Source organism: Cynocephalus volans, chromosome 6 (genome assembly GCF_027409185.1).
Source record: "Cynocephalus volans isolate mCynVol1 chromosome 6, mCynVol1.pri, whole genome shotgun sequence".
NCBI lineage: Eukaryota > Metazoa > Chordata > Mammalia > Dermoptera > Cynocephalidae > Cynocephalus > Cynocephalus volans.
The window spans coordinates 26,026,816-26,047,555 of NC_084465.1; the positions used below are offsets into that span (position 1 = coordinate 26,026,816).

The 20,740-nt window shown below is 49.1% G+C and overlaps 1 protein-coding gene across 1 annotated transcript; it reads right to left on the reverse strand.

The window, feature by feature from the left end:
- Positions 1-4,271: 4,271 nt before the first annotated feature.
- CPA1 (carboxypeptidase A1) lies at positions 4,272-10,682 on the reverse strand. The gene is made up of 10 exons (XM_063100600.1): positions 10,618-10,682; positions 10,055-10,136; positions 9,389-9,622; positions 9,041-9,142; positions 8,359-8,460; positions 8,099-8,209; positions 7,275-7,365; positions 6,561-6,760; positions 6,012-6,096; positions 4,272-4,459 (listed from the first exon to the last, which is right to left on the reverse strand). Exons 1-10 carry the CDS (start codon positions 10,680-10,682, stop codon positions 4,272-4,274), a joined length of 1,260 nt encoding a protein of 419 aa, XP_062956670.1.
- Between the last annotated feature and the right edge of the window lie 10,058 nt (positions 10,683-20,740).

A 20,740-nucleotide genomic window follows, 5' to 3' on the forward strand; every position in this document is an offset into this window, starting at 1 on the left:
TTTCTGATTTAGGCTGAAACATAAATTGCATGAATTGGCTGATGGCCACAGGCCTGGTTTTGTGGAAGAAACAGAGGCAAACCTCTTTGCCTCCGTCCATGTCAGCAAAACCCTCGCTCCACTGCACTTTTCTAAAAATGTAGCTGACAACACTACTGTGGCTAAGCAGAAGACTTTTAAAATTAAAAATAATTTTCTCCTCTTAGTTTGGCAAGTAAACATTTGGCAATCTCAGTCTCTGGGGTTGTTAGATGATGCTCACAGTTGGAGTTGCCAAATTAATGCGGATCCTGAAAGCCTTGGGGAAGAATTCATTACCCTTTGACAGTTTTTCAGATTTGATGGGAGCTCTGTGCCTTTCTCAGAGCTCTGTTTTGATCTGGCCAGTTTGAATGTTATGGTTGGTCGTATCAGTTTCCTCTAAGTAGCATCTGGATCTTAGTGTGTTCACAGAATGATGTTTCCGTAGTCCTTAGAGCAAGAGCCCCTGTGCATCTTCAAATCCACCTAGTCCCACTTGCCCTTGCAAAACAATTGCTGAGATGGTGAATAGAGGGACGAGTGAGGTCACATCTGGATTGTATTCACAGATATTTCCATTTTAACTTTAGGGCAAAGCCAGAAAGCTAGACATGCATATCTGAGTGTTAATTCAAGAGACTACCTGAATTCTCATGAACCACCAATGGCCCACAGACCACATTGAGAACCATATGTGATGGTCTAAGAAAAAAGCAAAATGAGTTTATTTAAAAATAAAGGTCTTTGAAAGGCCCTGGAGAATAGGCATTAGTATAATGAATTCCCAACATTGCTATGGGAACCGAATGTGAGCAGAAAGGGCTCTCGGGAATTTTCATCTGAGCTACAGCAGAGAGCTCAGAGAATGGCCCCAACTGGCGGATCAGAAGAATCCCTTTCCTTGGTAGTGACACTGCTGCTTCCAGCTCTATCTGGAGTGCATATTTCTCTGAAGATAAGACAAATTGCAGTGTTCTGGGCAAGATGATGAAATATGATGCCAGAACAGAAAAAAATGAATTTAGACAAATTATAAAAAAGAATCTGAGCAAAAACTAAGATGGCTATTTAGATGTTTGATATTGATCAGTTGATATTAGGTAACTGGACACACAGGTTGTCTGGTGTGGTTGAAATAGCTCCCCTTCCCCCATTATAAAAGCTGATTATAAAAGCTCATTGTGGTGTTGTTACAATACCAAGGTCAAGGGAGCCACAGAAATACATAAATAAAATAAAAACTCATTGCAAGAAATTTTGAAAAGTATAAAGAGGAAAACTATCACTACTACCAAGGGTAGCCACTGTTATTGGGCAATATAACCTTCCAGGCATTGTGTGTGTGTGTGTGTGTGTGTGTGTGTGTGTGTGTGTATGTGTGTGTGTGTGTATGTTAAACAACAAAAAAAATGGGATCATACTCAACATTATTTTGTAATCAGTTTCTTTTTTAAAAAAAAAACTATTGAAGCGTAAATCACATATCAAATTCACCCATTTTAACTGTACAATTAAACTATGTTTAGTAAATTTACACAAGTGTGCAATCAGTGCCACAATCCAATTCTAGAACATTCCCATCTTGTAGTCAGCTTCTTTCACTTAGTATGTGAACATTTTTTCATGTCAAAACAGACCTTAATGGTTTTATGATATTCCAATACACAGAAGTGTCATCAGTATCGATACTGATGATTATTTAGGTTCTTTTCCTTTATTTTTTTACTACTCCAATCTTGTACATAAATATTTTTGAACTAGTCCAAATATTCTTCCATGTGGATCTTCTAGGTTAAAGAAGCAATACATTTAAAATTTTGATTTATACGGCCAAATTTGCCCTCTAGAAAGGTGGTGCGAATTTATCCTCCCACCAGCAGTATATGACAGTGCTTATTTCTTCATACCCTTGATAACACTGAGTTGTCAGTTCTTTTATTCCTTGCCAATCTGATGAGAGAAAAGTAACATCTTTGTTTTTCTTTAATGTACAAGAAATCACTCAGAGGGTCAGTATCTTTCATATATTGATTGACTTTTTATGTTCCTTCTGGGAATTGCCTTTTTTTTTTTAATTGTTAGTCTCCTTCTTTAACTCCTTTTACTTACTTTTACTTTAATCCCTCAAGATTATTAATACTTATTTTCCATATAAGTTGCAATATTTTCTAAAATTATTGTCTGTTAGCTCTGTTTTTACTTAAACAAATTTTTTTACCCATAGATTTGTAAAATAATGTATCCAAAAACAAAATGTAAAGCTTTTGCACGCTTGAAAATATAAAAAAGAAAGTTATTAACAACTTCCACATCTCCATTTAACAAGCGTTTATTATTACTGATATGAATATTGTTCTTACTATGTGCCATGCATTGGGCCAAGCAGTGGGGATCGAGTGGTGAACAAAGCCATGCAATCCCTGCCTTCATGGAATTTGTATTCTGCTTCATTCCTTGACTTTTCAGCTTTCTTAAGACTTCCTTGCTCAGAGTCTTAGTTTCTAAACTACAACTCTGGGAAATCAAAATAACTTGCACAGGGGTATTTTCAGCACACCTACAGTATACGGATTATAAAATTTATGAATTCATTAATAAAAGTAGAGAACATTCACTCAACAAGTATTTATTAGGCATCTATACGTCAAGTACTGTTGATGGTATTGGGGACTGAATGCTAGAAAAGGGGGTCCGAGCTATCAGGGAGCACTGTTTCGTGTTTTAATTAAGCAATTCCACCACGAAGGTCTAGGTAATCCAGTTTTGTAAAATGGTGTGTTGTCATGCCAACTTAATATTTTTCCTTATCAATCTTTATTAAACAAAAGATGATCAGCTTTTTAGTTGCCCAAACTAAGTGGTTTAATGGCTTTCAGCTTATCTACACTCTTGTTACATAGATTGAAGGGAAATGTTTTCCAAAAGATAACTTGAAGAGAGTGTTATCAAATCTTTAAGTCATCTTTCTGTAAAGACGGAAATACCATGTTGCCTTGTCTCATAAACATACATATGTATAAGTTTATGTATACTATTGTGTATCGCCAGCCTCATTCTTTTTCTTTTTTAGAATGTTTGGGAGCAAAACCAAATAAAACCCCAAGATGAAAATTCCTTCCTATTTCTTAAAAAAAAAAAAAAAAGGAAAGGAAAGCATTTTGACCTTCAGGCCATTTTGTGTGGAAAAGACAAGACTCAAGTCAAGGGAGCTGGATGCATCTATAAATCTGAACTGGCTGATACAAGGAGAAGCTGCATTCTCCACCCTAGCCCCCCAAGTCACCCCACCCACTTCCCTAGTGACTTCTGTGACAGTAACCCCTGTTCCACATTCACAACTTAAGAGATGTGGAAGAAACAGAAGGGAGATTCTTGCTTTGGAAAGAGCTGGGATATCCTAGGTATCGTGGTGCTAGCCACGAAGGATGATCTCACAAGCATCAGGATCAGCAAGCCAAAGGAGGGAAGCCAAATTCTAGGAGCCATGGAGAGCGTCAACAGAATGGGAAGGAGTGGCATGGGTGGGCACAGAAAAGGGAGCAGAGACGATGTTCCATAGATGCTGGGAAGGGTGTGGCAAATGAGAAGAGAGCTCCTTCCATCCCTAAAGGCAAAGACTTCATGACATGCTACAATTAATAAAATGCCCTGGGATTGGCATTCGTTCTGTATCTTCAGCAAATGATTTCATTTAATCCAATTGTTTTCTTCCTCTTTAATTCAGGCGCGGGACACCATATTTTGCTTTATAGTAATCTATTTTACTTGGCTGCAACATCTATTTCGGACAGCAGTGGCCACCAGGATTATTATATTTCATACTCCAGGTTATTGCTTTTATAGCTGAATGGTAGAACTAGCTAGACTATTGTACAAGTTGAATTCCTCGCTGCTACAGGGTGCCAGGCATTTGGTTAGCAGCTGTGACTGCTCGTTGCTACTAAGATATGAACAAATCACCCCATTGACAAGCTGAGCTCAGGGTGGTCTAATTAGAACGGGCGCCACTTGGATACAACTTCACAGGACCTTGGAATGCAGGAGAATTTTGGGGTCATCTAGTCCAACCACCCACACATTTCCAGCTAGGCCTGCAGGAGCTAAATAACTTCTGCCCCAGCTTGAAAAGGCAAACACGCCACATGCGTTCTACACGTAAGCCCCGAGACTCTATTCTTATGCACTCAAACTTTATTTGGTTACCTGGGTGGGGCCAGAGAGGAGGAAGAGGAGGGTGCCAAAGGACCAGTTCAGTAGCGGTTATTCACGGTGTGCTCCATGATGGTCAGAAGACCCAGCCACGTCTCCTGAGCCGTAGGGATGATCTGGGAGGCTGGCAGCAGGAAGCCATAGTACCCAGTGTCCCGGAGCTCAAAGGTGAAGGAATACTTGATGCCCTGGTTGTAGCTCCAGTCAATGGAACTTCCACTGGCTTCATCTGGGCCAGAGGAGAGCAAGGGTCAATCACTTTGGAAACATTTACATGGGCCAGGTTAACGGTCCAAAGCCCAGAGCCTTATGCAATGCTGAGTGGAGTCAGTATCAGCTAAGGTCTGCTGTTAAACAAGCAGCCTGGCTTCCAAGAAACTCTCGAGGAAGGGTCTAAGCCCCAGAGGCCCAAAGACCAACAACGGTTCTCCTAATCACTGGGGTTGCAAGAAAGTCTGCAATTGCCAAAGCCCCTCTGAAAACTGCCTCCAGCCAACAGCCACTTCGGTGAAGCCTCTAAATATACCAGAGTTCCCCATTTGGGTAACCAGGATTTGTTCCATGGTTTGCAGGGGAAAGTACAAAGAGCCAGAGTCAAAGCCAAAGCTCCTTGCCTATCTTTGAGGAGGAAACTGCCCGGGCTGGCAGTTAACAGTCAAGCCACTTCTGAATCGGGCAGGGGAAAAGGAGGTAAGCTGCATGTCAGAATTCAACTCAGCAACATGGAATGCAGCAAAACTCTTGACTCAGGGTCAAAACAGTTTCTAAAGAAGGCCTGGGCTCCAAAGGTGAGGTCATCCTTGGGCAAGACTGACCCACTCACCCCCCGCCCCCGGGGCAGGAGTGCCTGCACGAGGTGTGCGTAGCCCTCCCCCCAACCCCTGGACCCGCTTCTACCTTTCAGCACTCTAATGAGCCATGCTGGTCTCCTTGCTATTCCTGCAATACCCCAGACCAGATCCCATAGTAGGGCCTTTACTCTAGAAAGTTCCTCTGCCTGGAAGGCTCTTCCCTAGATAGATAGATTGCCTCTTGGCTCAACCCTCATCTCCTTCAACATTTGCCCAAATTTCACTCTTTCAGTGAGGGGTGCCTTTCATCCTGCCTGCACCACCTCCACTCCCAGTATTCCTGGTTTCCCTTACCCTACTCTAGTTTAGTTCTTCTCCCCAGCATTTACCACCTATCATACTGTATCATATACTTATTGGCAGTCTCCCTGGCTAAAATATGAATTCCCGATCTTTGCTTATTTTATTCAAGTCTGTATCCCAAGCACACAAAACAAGGCCTGGTACAGAGTAGGTGTTCAATAAACATGTGTAGACTTAATTCTATTTTGATGTAGTAATGCTCCTCCCAGGGGCATTTCATATATAAGTAAGTGGTGGAAAATATCAGATATACTCTCTAATTGAAGGGCATTGGAGAAGTGTTTTTTTAAGTTGCATTTCCTGGTGATCTACAAATCCCAGCGGGACTCTTCCCTATCCATGCATGAAGCTGGACTTAACCCTAAGACAAGGGTGCAAGAGTTCTTAAAGGAACTCATGTTTGTCTGAAAGTATCAGTGAAGGCAGAGTTGATGTCAAGAAAAGGGACGGCCCACCCCTCAAAACAGCCCCAGCCAGTAGTTATCAGGCACAGCGGGGTTCTCCTGGCCCATGCTCCCAGATCTGGCACGCTTGGCTACTTCCTTCCATGAGGGATACTCCCTCAGGCAGGAAAAGCCAGTTGATGTTCATCTTGGGACCACCCAGAGAGACCATGTGGCCACTTACAAATTGTTTTGATGATGCTGCCATATTCAAACTTGGTCCCATACAGAGAGGCCAGGGCTGTCACAGCAGACTTAGCCAGCTGATCCTGGAGAAAACACCACAAGGCCACCATTCATGGCCAGGCCACCAGAACACCATGGCCAGGTAGCCTGGGGGCTTCAGGGTAGCCCAGGAGCACTGTGCAGAAGCGGGCCCCCAGCAGGGAGCATAGAGCCTGCTCAGCCCTGCAGGGTCAGCCCCGGAGCTCAGCAGTGCCACAGTCATCTGATCCTGCAGGATGTCAGGCTGGCACTTCCCGCTCTTAGGTCACATTGCAGCTTCAGGTGTGCTGCCGCAAGTTCAAAGTCTAGCCCTGATTCCATCACTCTGTGCCTTGGTTTCCCAGAAAGAATGTGAGGTTAGTCTACCTTACTGGTCTTCCCAAGCCATCAGGGGTCCATTGGAGAAAGGGGTGCTAGGCACTCTGTAGGCACTCGTGCCTAAAGCAGGCCTGATGGGCAAAAACCCAGACCCACCCAAAGCTGAGGGAAAGGAGGGGTCAACACCTACCAGCTCTTCCTGGTCGGGGGCTGGCTCTGCTTTGTAGCCATAGGGATAGAGGAGGAGTTGGGAGTAGCTGTGGATGGAGATGAAGGCCCTGATGTTCCCGTGGCCCACTATAAAGTCCACAATGGACCTGACCTCCACTTCAGAATTGGCAGACTTGCCATGATAGGTCTCCGAACAAGGGCTGCTGCTGGCTCCAGACACTGAGAGGACAGAAGGCACAGTGGTGTGGCTTCTGCAGCATCCACAGCTTCCAGTTCTCTGCAGGTGAGGTGGGGTCCAGGAGGGTTCACTCCCCACCCCAGGATTAAGGAAAGTACCAAGGCCTTTTATAACCTGGGGGTTCTGCCTCCCTTCCCAGCCAGGTCTGGGCAGAGCTGATGGACGTGCCCAGGGAGGTAGCTTGGGCTCCTCGACCAAGATCAGCTCTCACAGGATGTGGCCGAGGAGGAAGGAGTTGACGTTAAGCTAGAAAACCCCTAGACAGGTTCGCAGACCTTAGTTCCCTCTAGAAAGAACTTTCTCTCTACAGACAAGGGACAAGCGGGTCTCAGACCACCTCCTCCATCGCTGATAGTCCTCAGAGGTGGAGCTGACATCACCCCAGCCTCCCCTCACTGCTGGGGCTGGAAAGGGGTGGGGGCACCAAGACACGAGAGGGCAAGAAGCCATTCGGGGTTGTCCCATCGCCGCTGCCCAAATCACACTGGGCCTTACACCCAAAGCCAGCGTCCCAGTTCCTGTTGGGGTCCACTCCAGCACACGCAGAGCCTGGTGTAAGGGACCGAGTCTTGCGCCACAAGCGATTCTAAGGAAGGAAAAGGGTCAGCCAACCCACATGTTGGGCATCACCCCTTTACCCTCTCAGTGCTAGATGGGGGGTTCGAAGCCTGCAGAGAGGGCCGGGTGAGGCCAGGGGGCTTCCTGGAGGAAGCGACTATCCACACAAAGTGTCCTGATGGTGAGCTCGGCTGTGGGAACAGCATGGGGATAGGACCACTTTCCACTGGTTGTCAGGGAGGAAGATCTGCAAAGGGGGCCTCAGGTGGAGGAGAGCAGAGAGGACCAAGAAGGGCATTTGACCAGAGGGTTCTATGTGCTAAAGAAGCCATCAGGTGTCCCCTGCCCCACCCCACCCCACCCCAGGCCCCATTTCATTGGTGAGATGCTGTATTTGCCTTAAATATAAAAGTAGGACTGGTAAGTAAGGCGGAGGGCAGTGGCTGACCCTCCCCCAAGATATTTTGCAATATCCGAAGATATTTTTGACTGTCACAACTGGGGTTGTGGGGCGCTCCTGGCATCTAGCAGATAGAAGATCAGGATGCTTTTAAATACCTACATGTATGGGATGGTCCCCACAACAGAGAATTATCCACCCAAAATGCCAGTAGTGCCAAGGTTGACAAACCCTGGTCTAGGAGGGCAGGTCTGTTTGCCCTCCTTCGACTTTGAGGGGTTGAGGTTAGGGGTGAGTTGTCTGTGGGGCTCAGAGGCCAGGGGCACATCCTGCTTTCTGCAAGGCAGGAGAAGGCCTGTACCGTGGTGTGGGTGTAGACAAAACCATCAGGGTTGGTGACAATCTCCAGGAAGATGTCCACGTTGTCAAGAATGTTGGTTAAAGCTTCGTCCTGGCCATAGTCCTGTGCGATCTAGGGAGGAGAGGAGGGAGGTCAGAGGGGGCCAGGCCAGGCATCTGCCATGCTAGAGCAAGGGACACCTCCCCTCAGCCTCCCTCTGTGGGAAAGGGGTGACCCAGTCTTCTGTGGTCCTCGGACACCGATGCCCTCCCTGGCTTTACCTTCTTTGCAAACCAGACCCCACTGGCCTGGGTGATCCACTCCCGGGAATGGATGCCCGTGTCGATCCAGATGGCTGGACGGCCGTCCTGCCCAGTGCTGAACTGGAGACAAGGCAGGAAGTGGTCAAGGAGTGACTTCATAGCTGGGGCCTCCTCTCACCCCCCAAAGGAGAACCCACCCCGGGCCAGAGGCCACATGCTCTCTGCATGTTTCAGGTAGAGGCTGCATTTGTGGGACCATCACTCATGTGAGTGGGGCTGAAGGCTGGACAGGGATCCCACAGAGCATGGCTTCCCACCCTCGGCTCCAGTTTGGGGTGACTATGACTCAACCAGACTTCCCACCCTGCCCTTGCTCTGCTACTCAGACAGTTCTCTGCAGGAGGTCACACAAAAAATGTTTGGTCTACCCAGACTCCATAATGCCTTCTATAATGTGACACTTGATTGGAAACACTTGGGGCACCGAAAAGGTTGAGCCATATGTATGCACGCGTGCCCACCTACACCAGCATGGAAATTCAGACTCGCCCCACTGTCTGCATGGGGAGTCCATGTGACACTGTGTTCCCTGAGACCATAGGCTTCCCCATGGGAGCCCCCGCCCATGTGTGGGGGCCTGTGGGGGCCCATTCTCGCATGTGTGGACACCCATGTGCATCTATGTGTGCGCATCCATTACTTTCACCACGTAGATGGGACGACCTTCATAGGAGTTGCCAATCTGCATCTTTTCGACAAGCGGTGAGTACTCAGCCACCAGCTGGTCTATGAAACCATAGATCTGAGATGGAAAAGAAAGGAAGAATGACCTTAATGGTTCTGGGAACCCAGACACCTCCCTTAGCAGCTCCATACTCATGGCTGCTTTGAGCCTTGCAATGCGATGGCGCAATGACCCAGGCCACACAGGCCACGCAGAAACAGGGCAGGTGCCACACACCCAGGCCAGCCCTGGCCCTGGCCGCACTCTGCCAGCTGTGATGAAGAGCTTGCTGCTTGTGAGAGTGGCGGCCAGGGCTGCCCTCACCTCCTCCAGGTCGTGGTAGGTGGCATAGTTAAAGGTGTCCGTGGAGCGGGCCTGGGCTTGGGCAGCAACCATCTGCTCCCGCTCCTCATCCAGCAGCGCCTGCACATCCTTGATCATCGTCTCATACCCAATGCCATGTGCCTCCAGGAAGATTTTGACAGCCTGGATGCTGAAGAATGGCACTCGGATGTCGATGGGGAAGCCAGGCTGGGCAGGGCCCCGCCAGAAGTCCAGCTGGGGAGGACAAGAGCCAGCATTGTCACAGCAGCTGCAGGCACCAGCCAGGCAGGGACAGGGCCAGCCTGGGGGGGGCGGCTGTTGGCGCCCAAACTTCCCATATAATTGGGGATGCGGCATGGTGGTAGGGGCAGAGAAAGAAGGGGAACCTCTGGGGATGGGATGAGTCCAGTGTGGTCAGGGAAATGGTCCAGGAAGCAGAGTGGAGGGGCTTTGAGTCGGCGAGCCAGAGGGAAGAACTGGAGAGGGGGTCCTGTCGCTTTGCGACAAGGGCCCCGAGATTCTGGCACTGGGAGGTTGAAATCACTTCCTAACAGGGATCCATCAGTCCCTTGTCCCCTTGAGAGCCCAGGCACATCAGCCGCAGGGGCTGGGGGGCCTGGGGTGGGCCCAGCTGGCCTGGGAGGCACCCTGGGGTTCCCCTCTGACCTGCAGATGCTCCAGGTCCTCCAGCTCCGTCACCAGCTGGACCTGGGCTTCATCGGCCGCAGAGATTCGCAGCACCTGGTGCCTGGGCAGAGCGGGAGTGGGGACTGAGCGGCTGAGGCAGCACCTGCCCTGGCCGCAAACGCTCCCCAGGTGGGGGGAGGAAGACCTGGAACCCCCAGGCAGGGGCCCGGTCCTCTGGGCTGAAAAGGGAAAGCACGAGGGTCTCAGCGATGGCTCCCTCGCCCCTCCTCTCCCTGTCTTTAACTTCCAGACTCTGTTGCCAACCCCATCTGTTTCGACTATTTCTCTCTCTCAAGCCAGCCAGGCCTCCCCCACCTCCTCTCCTGAAAATTCCTCCTCAGAGCTCAGATTTCTCCAGGGCTCAGGAGACTGTCTTGAGAGCCCCGACCCCTCCCCAGCCCTGGCCCCCATCAGCCTGCGGTCCCAGGGCAGGGCTCAGCCACCCTCTCTGGCTGTGTCCCATGCGTCTGTCTTCTCCAGACACTGGCTGGGGGCCCTCTCCCCAGATCCCTCAGAGCCCCCTCTGCTCGCCACACCCCTACCCCACAAAGTCCTCATGGCCAAAGACAGCCCCCAGCAGCACACTCAAAGTCAGCAGTCGCCACATGCTGCAGCCGGCTGGCAGGGTCACACGGAGGCCAAGCCGGTGGTTGGGGCCTTTTAAGCCCTCCCGGGACAGAGGTCTCCTGGCTGTGCCTGTGGGTTGTTCCCCTAGCACCTGGGCCCTGTCTCACGGGCAGAGAAGGGGAATTGCGGGCTCTGACACCTTCTCACCCTCCCTGATAAAGTGGCCGGGAACAGGGCAGCTGGAGAGATAAGCCAGGCCTTTCCCCATGGCCATGAGGGGCCAGCCTGGGCTGAAGGGCCTTGCTTGCCCCTCGGCTGGGTGTTTGCTGAGCAGGCAGTGGACAAGGTAGGAATCCCAGCGGCCACACCAGCTGGGACTTCGTGCAAGGCGTCCCTTTCTCCCTTGCCGACTGCGTGCCAGCTCTTTGGTTCCTGTGATAGAGCAGGCAGGGGCCCGCCACCCCCACCCAGCTTTTGCATCTGCTGGGCTCCTCGACACACTGGCTTCGTCCAGACTGCCCCTCTCCTGTGCACGACACCCCACCTCCAGGGGTACAGGCCATTGGAGGGGACTTGCCAGCCCCACTCCTTCTGGCCCCGGTGGCCTTGTGGGAACCAGGCTGTAGCAGCAGCAGCTGGGGCAGGAGGCCAACTCTCAGCTGTGCTTCCCTCCACCCCCACCGCTGTAGGTCCCGGGGGTCAGGGTTGCCCTTGATGGGAGCTGTAACCAGATGTCATCTGAATAGAAAGCGTGGTGGTGGGAACCAGGGTCAGACCCCTGTTGGGACTACACAGTGTGCAGAAGAAACTGGAACTCGCAAAGGGAAGTCACTGGGCTCTGGATGCTGACCTCATTGCAGAGACATCTAACACAAATCCACCCTAATCCACAGGGGCCTCAGGAGTTCCCGGCACCATCGAGGGCCTCTGCTCTGTATCAAGGCCTTGTGCGTGGGCACCGACGACAGCCAAGGCGGCCCTTTCTGGTTTCCATCCATTCCCTCTGTCTCCCTACTTCACCCCTTATCTGGCCAACCCTCCTCTGCCAAGGCAGAGTGACACCATTATGTTTACCCACAACCTCTCCCTCGCCTAGCTCTAGGACAATGATAAAACCCTGGATCTGTCCTCAGCAGATGTGGGGTTTCCACAAAGCCTCTTCCCCCCAACCCAGCAGCCTGGCCTGTCCTCCAGGCCCAGGCAAGGCTGCCTTCTGCCCTGACGCTTCTCAGGCTGCTTGCTTTCTCACCTACCTGCCTCCTCTGAATACGCCTCCCTGTACCTTGATCCAACCAGCGTTCAGCCTTCCGGGCCGGGCGCTCTGCCCCACACTGCTGTGATACCCGGGAAAACTGTCCCGGATCTCAGGGACTCACTGTCTAGCCGCGAAGACAGAAGTAAGCAGCTTACTTGTTGGTGGTCCAGCAGGTCCTCTAAGAAGCTGTTACCAGTACAGGATTAGATGAGCTCTCCTTCCTGGAGACCTGCACGGCATCGTCTTCTGCAATGTGGTATGAAAAGTACCACTAGGGCTATGGACACACACTATGAGCACATAAAGGAGGATCCAGGGAAGACTTTACCGAGAAGGGGACATTTGACCTGGGTCTTAACGACAGGATTTTGCCAGGCAGGGAAGGAAAGGGGCATTCATCACACTGTTTGGTGCTTCCACACATCTCACATTGTATTGCTCCTAGAGTGTTATTTTGTCTCCCTGTCAAGACTCTATATTCCCCCAGGCCAGGGTCTGTGTCTTCCAGGATGTTCCTCGTAGTCCCCCTCATCTCTTAGTGCCCTGCAGTATCCTTGAGCCTTTCTTTAACTTGCATTATAAAAACATATAAAGCTGTCCTATAGCTTTTGAATATCTTTTATTCATACTACACATGTTGGGGGATGCTAGCTAGTTCTTGGGCCTTATGTGAATTCCTTCCAGAAAAGACAGGTTCTCCGAAAGGAGGAGGCCAGCCTTCCGAAGAGAGTCTCCTTCTACCTGCAGCCAGCAATCTAGGATGCCCAAGAGTCCTAGAGTATATTTTCTTGCGAGGTTGGAGAAGATGAATTCAACGCTGCAAGCTGACATTGGGGCCAACCCTGGCAGGAAGCTGACAGTGTAGTGGGAGAGGAATCTGGGTCTCAGGTAGACGCTGAGCCTAATCCTCTGCTCCCCTCCAGCGCACCCTAGGAAACTGAAAATTACCTCTTGCTAAAGACTAATTTGCTAGAATGTAACCTGGGCAGAGGGCTATATAGCTCTGCCTTCCACCCCATGGAGAGTGCTTAAGGCAAGGGCAAAGACAGTGGCCATTCGGCTGAAAGCTGGGTAAATAGGCAGAGCAAGACCCATTTGCCATGAGAAAGAAACCCCCAGGCTGGGAGATAGATTCAAGGATGAGTCAGCCAGCAAATGCCTGACTGCAGAGTCAGAGGCCTGCTGTAGCCACGCTGACTGTCGTCCACGGCACCCCCCGCCCCATTCTTCCTGGCTGAACAGATCCAGATAGCATGTAGGCATCCACCCTCAGGAAGTTGCCCCATTCCCAGCTCACGGAGAAATTCTGATCAGTCTCAGACAAAGGAGGAAATCCCAGTCTCTCGTTCAAGTGTGTTTAAGGTTGCCTGTGATACGGTTGCATGTATGAGGAGTCTATGAGAATCTGGGGCAGCCAAGTGCTGAACTGTAGTCGGCAGCTCCGCTTTTCCTTAGGGGCCACCCCTTCCCCACTCTGAGGCCACGTGATTCAGGTGGACTGAGCCGCCCCACCCTTGCCCCAGCTCTCAGAATGGTCCAACAAATTCCAGTTTTTCCCTTGAACTTTTCCAAATTGGTTTTCTGTCACATGGGATTGAAAAAAGTGCACGGGTAATATAAAGACATTCTCTCACTTTCAGAAGAGAGTAAAACGGGACAGGGAATCCACTAAGTAGACTGCCACAAACCCATGACTTCGGGCGGGTCACTTCACATCCTTGGGCCTCAGTTTCCTCATCTATAAATGGGGGAGTTGGTCAGAATGATCTCCATGGTCCCTTCCAGCTGTGACACTTTATGATTCTAGGGCATTTGGATTTTTTATCCCCCCACAAATCAGGCTATGGTGACAGGTCTGGGAGGGGTGGAGCCACGCTGGGCCTGGGGCTTGCGATAGGTAAGTGTGTCCAGGGCAGTGTAGGTTGGAAGGGGCCACATCCTGCTGAGGCTGTGGTGGCGGGAGGCCACCAGGACCTGGGGGAATCGTGGAGGGCTGGGAGGACAAGGTCCACTCAGCACCCTCCTTCAGTTTTGCTTTTATAGCTGAGTGCCCAGCAGACACTATGGGTTTGCTTGCCTTGAAGCTGCAGAACTGTCACTTTAAAGTGACTGGTGGTGTTTGTCCCCAGAAATAGAGGCAGAATTTTTCTCTGGAGGGAGAGTCACCTGAAGAGAGAAGTGTTCCAGGACCCAGGGTCTTTAGGAAATGGCAAGGCAGAGCCCAAATCTCAGAATGGAGACCTGTGGCTGGGAGAGGAGCAGGGCAGGGACACATCACCTGGTGAAGGGAAAAGTGCGGAAGGGGGGTTTGCTGCCTGCTGAGCCTGTGCCAGGGGGTGGGGAGCACCTGGAGGGTACATCTATGCTCGGGGAGGTGGGAAATGGGCTGCCCCAGCAATGTGGGAGCAGGCAGAGGGTCAAGGAGAGTGAAGGCCTATTGGGGTTACCCTGTGAAGGGACATGACCCACCAACTCCAGCACCAGGGATATCCAATGGCCAGTTTAAGTTTTTTATTTTCTATGTTGTATTTCCTGTCTGTATCTCAAGTAGCATTTTCTGAAACGTTACCCTGCGGTCTTAGCTATGCTTTGGGGAACTGAGGGAGGTGGGTTGGAGAGAGTGAAGGGCCAACTGCAGGCCCCAAGGCAGGAGCTAGCAAGGGGCAAGGCAAACAGTCAGGCTTTGTGGGACATGCTGTCATGTCCAAGCATTATCCCAAATACTCAGGGAAGAAGAACCTCGGAAGGCCACACAGGCTGGAGGTGTCCTTCAGGACACCTTCCCCCCAGAAGAACATCATTTGCCCCCTAAGCTTGAGATGTGGACAGGCCTGTCCTACAAAGGCAGGCCACCCTGGGGCACGAGGCGGGAGGGGGCAGGTAATGTGGCTGCTGTGTCAGGGGGCCCACATCAAGCAAGGACGGTCACGGAATCCACAGCTGCCGCCCAGAAAACGGACTTGTTGCCTGGGAACATTCCACAGAGGCTGCGCCAGCCTCTGTCACAACATGCCCACAACTGTGCGTGAGAGTGGCAGTGGCCAGGCTGGCTCTTGAGCATCCACAAAATGACAGCAACAGATAATGTTCTTCTGGGGGTGGAGATGGGGGAGGGCAGTATCCTGAAGGACAGCTCCAGGCAGCCTGTTTAGTCTTCGAGGTCCTTCTACCCCGAGTATATGGGACAATCCTTGGAAATGACAGCATGTTCCACAGATCCTCCCGTCCGGCCTGCCCCTCACTAGCCTCTTGCCCTGGGGCCTGCAGGTGGCCTCTCGCTCGCTGCTAACAGTGTCACATTGGTCTGGCTCCAGCCAGGTCGTGAGGCACGGACAGGCCCCATGTACACTGGATTCTCTCACAGCCTTTGCTAAGGGACTGCCTGGGCCTTGTTTTTTCTCCAGTGGCATTTTGAAATTTAATTTAATTTTTCAGTAAAGTCATTTGCTCTCTGGCCCTGCCTCTCCTTGGAGCGGTCAGGGGGAGGTGGAGGAGGATGGGGGACGTGCACGGCACCTCGGGGACTCCCCGGAGCCCCTGCAGCTGGCCCGCCTCACACAGGCCTCTCACATTCCACACCGCCTGCCGGTTTGTTTTTTTAAGAAAGCAATAACCGCAGCACATTCACTGTGGTTCTTTATAGCTTTCCATATGTATAACCGCTCTTTCTCTCTTCAGTTTTTCCAATGTTTTTTTTCTTTTAAATAAATGCTCATAAATTTTACTGGTGAAAAGGATGAAAAAAACATACCTAAAAAGAGCAGTTTGTTGGAAAAGGAGGAAAAAAAAAAACCCACCAAGCAGAATGTAGAAAAACTGAGCTCTTGTTTAGCATTCTATACCTAAGGAAATGGGGCGGGGGGAGTTCAGTTTTATGAAAAAGAGATTCTTCTGCAGTATCTCTAAAACATGTATGTTTAAGTCTTCAGCTTTTATTGGATCAGTGTAAACCCCCAGCCATCATCTCTCTAGGCTCACTGAGGACACCTGGGTGGCCCCTCGGTCCTGTGGGGGAGCGGCATCCTGCCATGAAGTGGAGCAGAGCCCTGGCCTTACTCCTCTCTCAGCTGTTAGGTTCACATGCAAGTCTCATGACCCACAGGCCCCAGTCTTTATAACTGCAACACAAGGGGTTGGATTAGAACATCTGGAAAGTTCTATGGCTTTATAATTAAGTCAGTTCCTTGATAAGCTAGAGTGAGAAATTGGTTCTGAGGCCCCTTCAGTTCCTCCCTGCCGCTCAGAGAAGCTGCTGCAGACCCTGCTGACTTCCTTCCAAATATCCATTCTTCCCTTCCTCCCTATCGACAAAATTTCAGTTTTATTTGGGGCAGCAACGGTCCCAGCTACAGAGCAATTTTCCAGCCTCACTTGCAGCTGGCCATGGCAGCATGACACAGTTCCAACCAAGAAGAAGTTTTAAGTTTAAGTCCATGGACCAGCCAACACAGCAAGCTCACATTTTTGTACCTTGCTCTTCCTGCCTGGAATTTAGTCATATGATGCGGGTAGAGGAGCCATTTGCAACTAGAGGTCAAAATATAGCAGAATGGCAAAACAGAATCGGTCAGAAGGGTCTGGGTCCCCCAGTCCCCCAGTGATCCAGCCCTGTACTGCCCACCTCAGATAATTTCTTGTTACATGACAAAAATAAAACCCCTATCAATAAGGCTGGAGGCATAACACTACTTGACTTTAAGCTATACTACAAAGCTATAATAACCAAAACAGTATGGTACTGGCATAAAAACAGACACACTGACCAATGGAATAGAATAGAGAATCCAGAAATCAACCCACACACTTACTGACATCTGATCTTTGACAAAGGCACCAAGCCTATTCACTGGGGAAGGGACTGCCTCTTCAGCAAATGGTGCTGGGATAACTGGATATCCATATGCAGGAGAATGAAACTAGATCCATACCTCTCACCGTATACTAAAATCAACTCAAAATGGATTAAGGATTTAAATATACACCCCGAAACAATAAAACTTCTTAAAGAAAACATAGGAGAAACACTTCAGGAAATAGGACTGGGCACAGACTTCATGAATACGACCCCAAAAGCATGGGCAACCAAAGGAAAAATAAACAAATGGGATTATATCAAACTAAAAAGCTTCTGCACAGCAAAAGAAACAATTAACAGAATTAAAAGACAACCAACAGAGTGGGAGAAAATATTTGCAAAATATACATCTGACAAAGGATTAATATCCAGAATATATAAGGAACTCAAACAACTTTACAAGAAGAAAACAAGCAACCCAATTAAAAAATGGGCAAAAGAGCTAAGTAGGCATTTCTCTAAGGAAGATATACAAATGGCCAACAGACATATGAAAAAATGCTCAACATCACTCAGCATCCGGGAAATGCAAATCAAAACCACATTGAGATACCATCTAACCCCAGTTAGGATGGCTAAAATCCAAAAGACTATGAACGATAAATGCTGGCGAGGTTGCGGAGAAAAAGGAACTCTCATACATTGTTGGTGGGACTGCAAAATGGTGCAGCCTCTATGGAAAATGGTGTGGAGGTTCCTCAAACAATTGCAGATAGATCTACCATACGACCCAGCTATCCCACTGTTGGGAATATACCCAGAGGAATGGAAATCATCAAGTCGAAGGTATACCTGTTCCCCAATGTTCATTGCAGCACTCTTTACAATAGCCAAGAGTTGGAACCAGCCCAAATGTCCATCATCAGATGAGTGGATACGGAAAATGTGGTACATCTACACAATGGAATACTACTCAGCTATAAAAACGAATGAAATAATGCCATTTGCAACAACATGGATGGACCTTGAGAGAATTATATTAAGCGAAACAAGTCAGGCACAGAAAGAGAAATACCACATGTTCTCACTTATTGGTGGGAGCTAAAAATTAATATATAAATTCACACACACACACACACACACACACAAACCCGGGGGGGGGGAGAAGATATAACAACCACAACTACTTGAAGTTGATATGACAAGCAAACAGAAAGGACATTGTTGGGGGGGAGGGAGAAGGGAGGGAGGTTTTGGTGATGGGGAGCAATAATCAGCCACAATGTATATCGACAAAATAAAACTTAAAAAAAAAAATAAATAAATAAATAAATAAAACCCCTATCTGGTTAAGCAATAGTAAGATGGGTTTCTGTCACATACAGTAAAACGTAGTCCTAATTTGTACTAGGCTGAGGAGGAAAACAGCCCTTCAACAAATACTGAGTACCTTCTGTGTGCCTGGCACTGCCAGAAACAAGTGAGAATGAGCAGTCCAGCCCTGCTTCTGCCCTCACAGGGCTCATAGACCAGTGGAGGAAACAAACAGCAAGTACAAAGAAGTCAGTTAATGACTAATCATCAATGATCTGAAGGAAATAAATGAGGCTTTAGAAAAGAGAATAATAGAAGACTACTTCCAGGGGGTGGTCCTAGGACTAGTGAAGAAATGATATTGAAGGGAAAGAGTGAGAAGAAAGAATGTTCCAGACAGGAAAGGGCAGCACATGCAAAGGCCTCTAGCTGGGAAGGAGCTTTGGTGCTGGAGAGCTGAAAGGAAGCAGGCAAGGTTGGAGCTGGTGAATAAGGAGGCAAGAGGTATTGAAATATGGTGGAAGAGGTAGGTAGGGCTGGTCTGCTGTGCCATGGGTGGGGTCATGCCATGTCTTGGGCAGGGTTTTGTTTTAAGTCACTGAAAGATTTTAAGAAGAATGATGCCTTTTAAGAAGACCTCTATCTGGAAAACTGTTTCAGCCTCAACTTTTGTGGGCCTGTTGGCTGCACAGAGATCTTGCCAACCTGACTCTGTTACCATCAGTCATAGAAATGAATGATGCACCCAGCAGTAAAGCAGCAACTCTTTATTTAAAGAGAAGAGAGCTTATGCATAAGGGAGATAGCTACAGGGAAGCTAGCTCCCCTAGGAGAGCTGTTCGGGGTCTTCACAGGGCAAGGTGTGCAGGCCAGCATCATCGTTCTTTGCCTGTAGAGGTGGTCCATTCTGTTTTTCCTGGTTGGGGCATGAGTGCATGCTCAGTCAGGGCTTTAGACCTTGTACCTGCTCAGTAGGTCCAAGATGGTGGTGATTGCTCACTACCACCACCCCAGGAGGGTCATTGTAGCAGTCACCTTGAAGCTTTGTGTACATGGAGGAGTTGGGCTAGCTGCCTGGAGGAAGTTTGTGTTTAAAAAATAAAAAGTTGTTTATCTTAGTTTCTGGAAATATCTTATCTGGGTATTCTAGATTCTTTAAAAATAGCTTATCTGGGTGTGCTGGGTTCTTGGAAAACAGGGGTGAGGGGCTGAGTTCCCTCCCTAACCTGTCTCAACTGTGAAAACAAATTCCTCATCCCTGGTCCTGAGGGATCTTGGGCATGAGTCAGGTCTAGGTTCCGAAGGCAGATGATGGAATATCAGCCTGAAGGCCAGTCCCAGCCCTGCCACTTGGTCACTGTGTGCCCATTAGCTACCATCCCGTCTGAGCCTGAGCTTCCTCATCTGACAACAAGGACAGTAATAATCCTGCCTCTTAGAGCTGTGAGGAGACAGTGTGTTGAATCCCCTAACACACTTGGAACTGTGCCTGGCACATTGCAAATGCTAGAAAAGGGTTTATAATTTTTGCCACTACTGGGAAGCTCACCAGAGTCCAGATACTCTTGCCTCTGGGTCTCACCTGGGTCTCACCTCCACAGACTCTGATTCAGTAGGTCGAGGTGGCCTGAGAATTTGCATTTCCAACAGGCTCCCAGGTGATGCTGCTGCCTGTGGTCTGCAGACACCGCTGCTTTAGGATGGGCCAAGGCAACCCCTCTGAAATATTTTGGAGAATGATGACTGGCCTCACACTATTGTGACTACCTTTAGCCCTCATGGACAATGGCAGAGGGTGGGAGACCCAAAGTTCAAAGCCACCCCCCGGAAGACTCAAATGCACTCTTTCTGGGTGGCAGGAGAGCAGAGATCAGTGGTTCTCAGTCTCTTAAGGTACCTCAGAGCTCCCTGGGCAGATGGAAAAAATGCAGACTTGAGGGGTCCACCCCCAGAGATTCTGTTTGGGTTTGGGAATGGAACCCAAATACCTTCAGGTTAAACAAGTCCCTATGGATTCTGCTGCAGGTGAGCCACATGACACACTCGGACAAATGGTGACACAGTGGCTCTGGAATTACACAAACAAAAGTTCAAATCTTTCTCAACAACTTTCTGTCTGTGGCCTTGTATGGCCTTTAAAACCTCTCCAATCTTGCTTTCCTTATCTGAAAAATGAGCTTATTAATAATAGCAGTAATACCCTCCCAATGAGGATGGAATAAAAATATTTGTGTAGAGGGCATAAAAGTTATAATCACAGACTCCCTTGTGCAAAGGTATTACTTGCTTTATTTATCTGTAGCTTATATTAACTTAGCACTTGACTTTGTATTTCCACTAACAGCAGAAAACTTCAGGTTGGAAATTCTAGCTCACGCAGACCACTCCCAGCTTAGAAAAACTCCGCTTGTGGGAAACTTCAACCAGAATCAGGATTCTCTCCTTCTCTGTTGCTGGCTCTTCCCCTGGAAAGTTACCTGATGTCCTCAGCATTTCCACATGGCCAGCAGCATGCCTAGCAATGCCCATCATGCCGCCATGGCTGCGGGCTACATGACCTCTGGGCTTAGCAGGGTTACCTTAAAAGGTAAATACCACTGGGATAATGCATATCTTAATAGTTCCCGGAGGTAGTTCTCTGTTCCAGGCCCTGAGAGCACTGCAAGAGGAGGACAGGTGCAGCTGTTGGCCCCTCTCTTTCTCGAAGGTAGCACAGGCAGTGAAGGGGATTCCC

Coding starts and splice junctions, on each gene's coding strand:
- CPA1 (XM_063100600.1), bottom strand. CDS start 10,682: ATGTGGCGACTGCTGACTTTGAGTGTGCTGCTGGGGGCTGTCTTTGGC. Junction 8,210..8,358: donor GGGTCTGGTTTGCAAAGAAG/GTAAAGCCAGGG, acceptor TCTCCTCCCTAG/ATCGCACAGGACTATGGCCA. Junction 6,761..7,274: donor CTGGGACGCTGGCTTTGGGT/GTAAGGCCCAGT, acceptor CTGTCCTCTCAG/TGTCTGGAGCCAGCAGCAGC.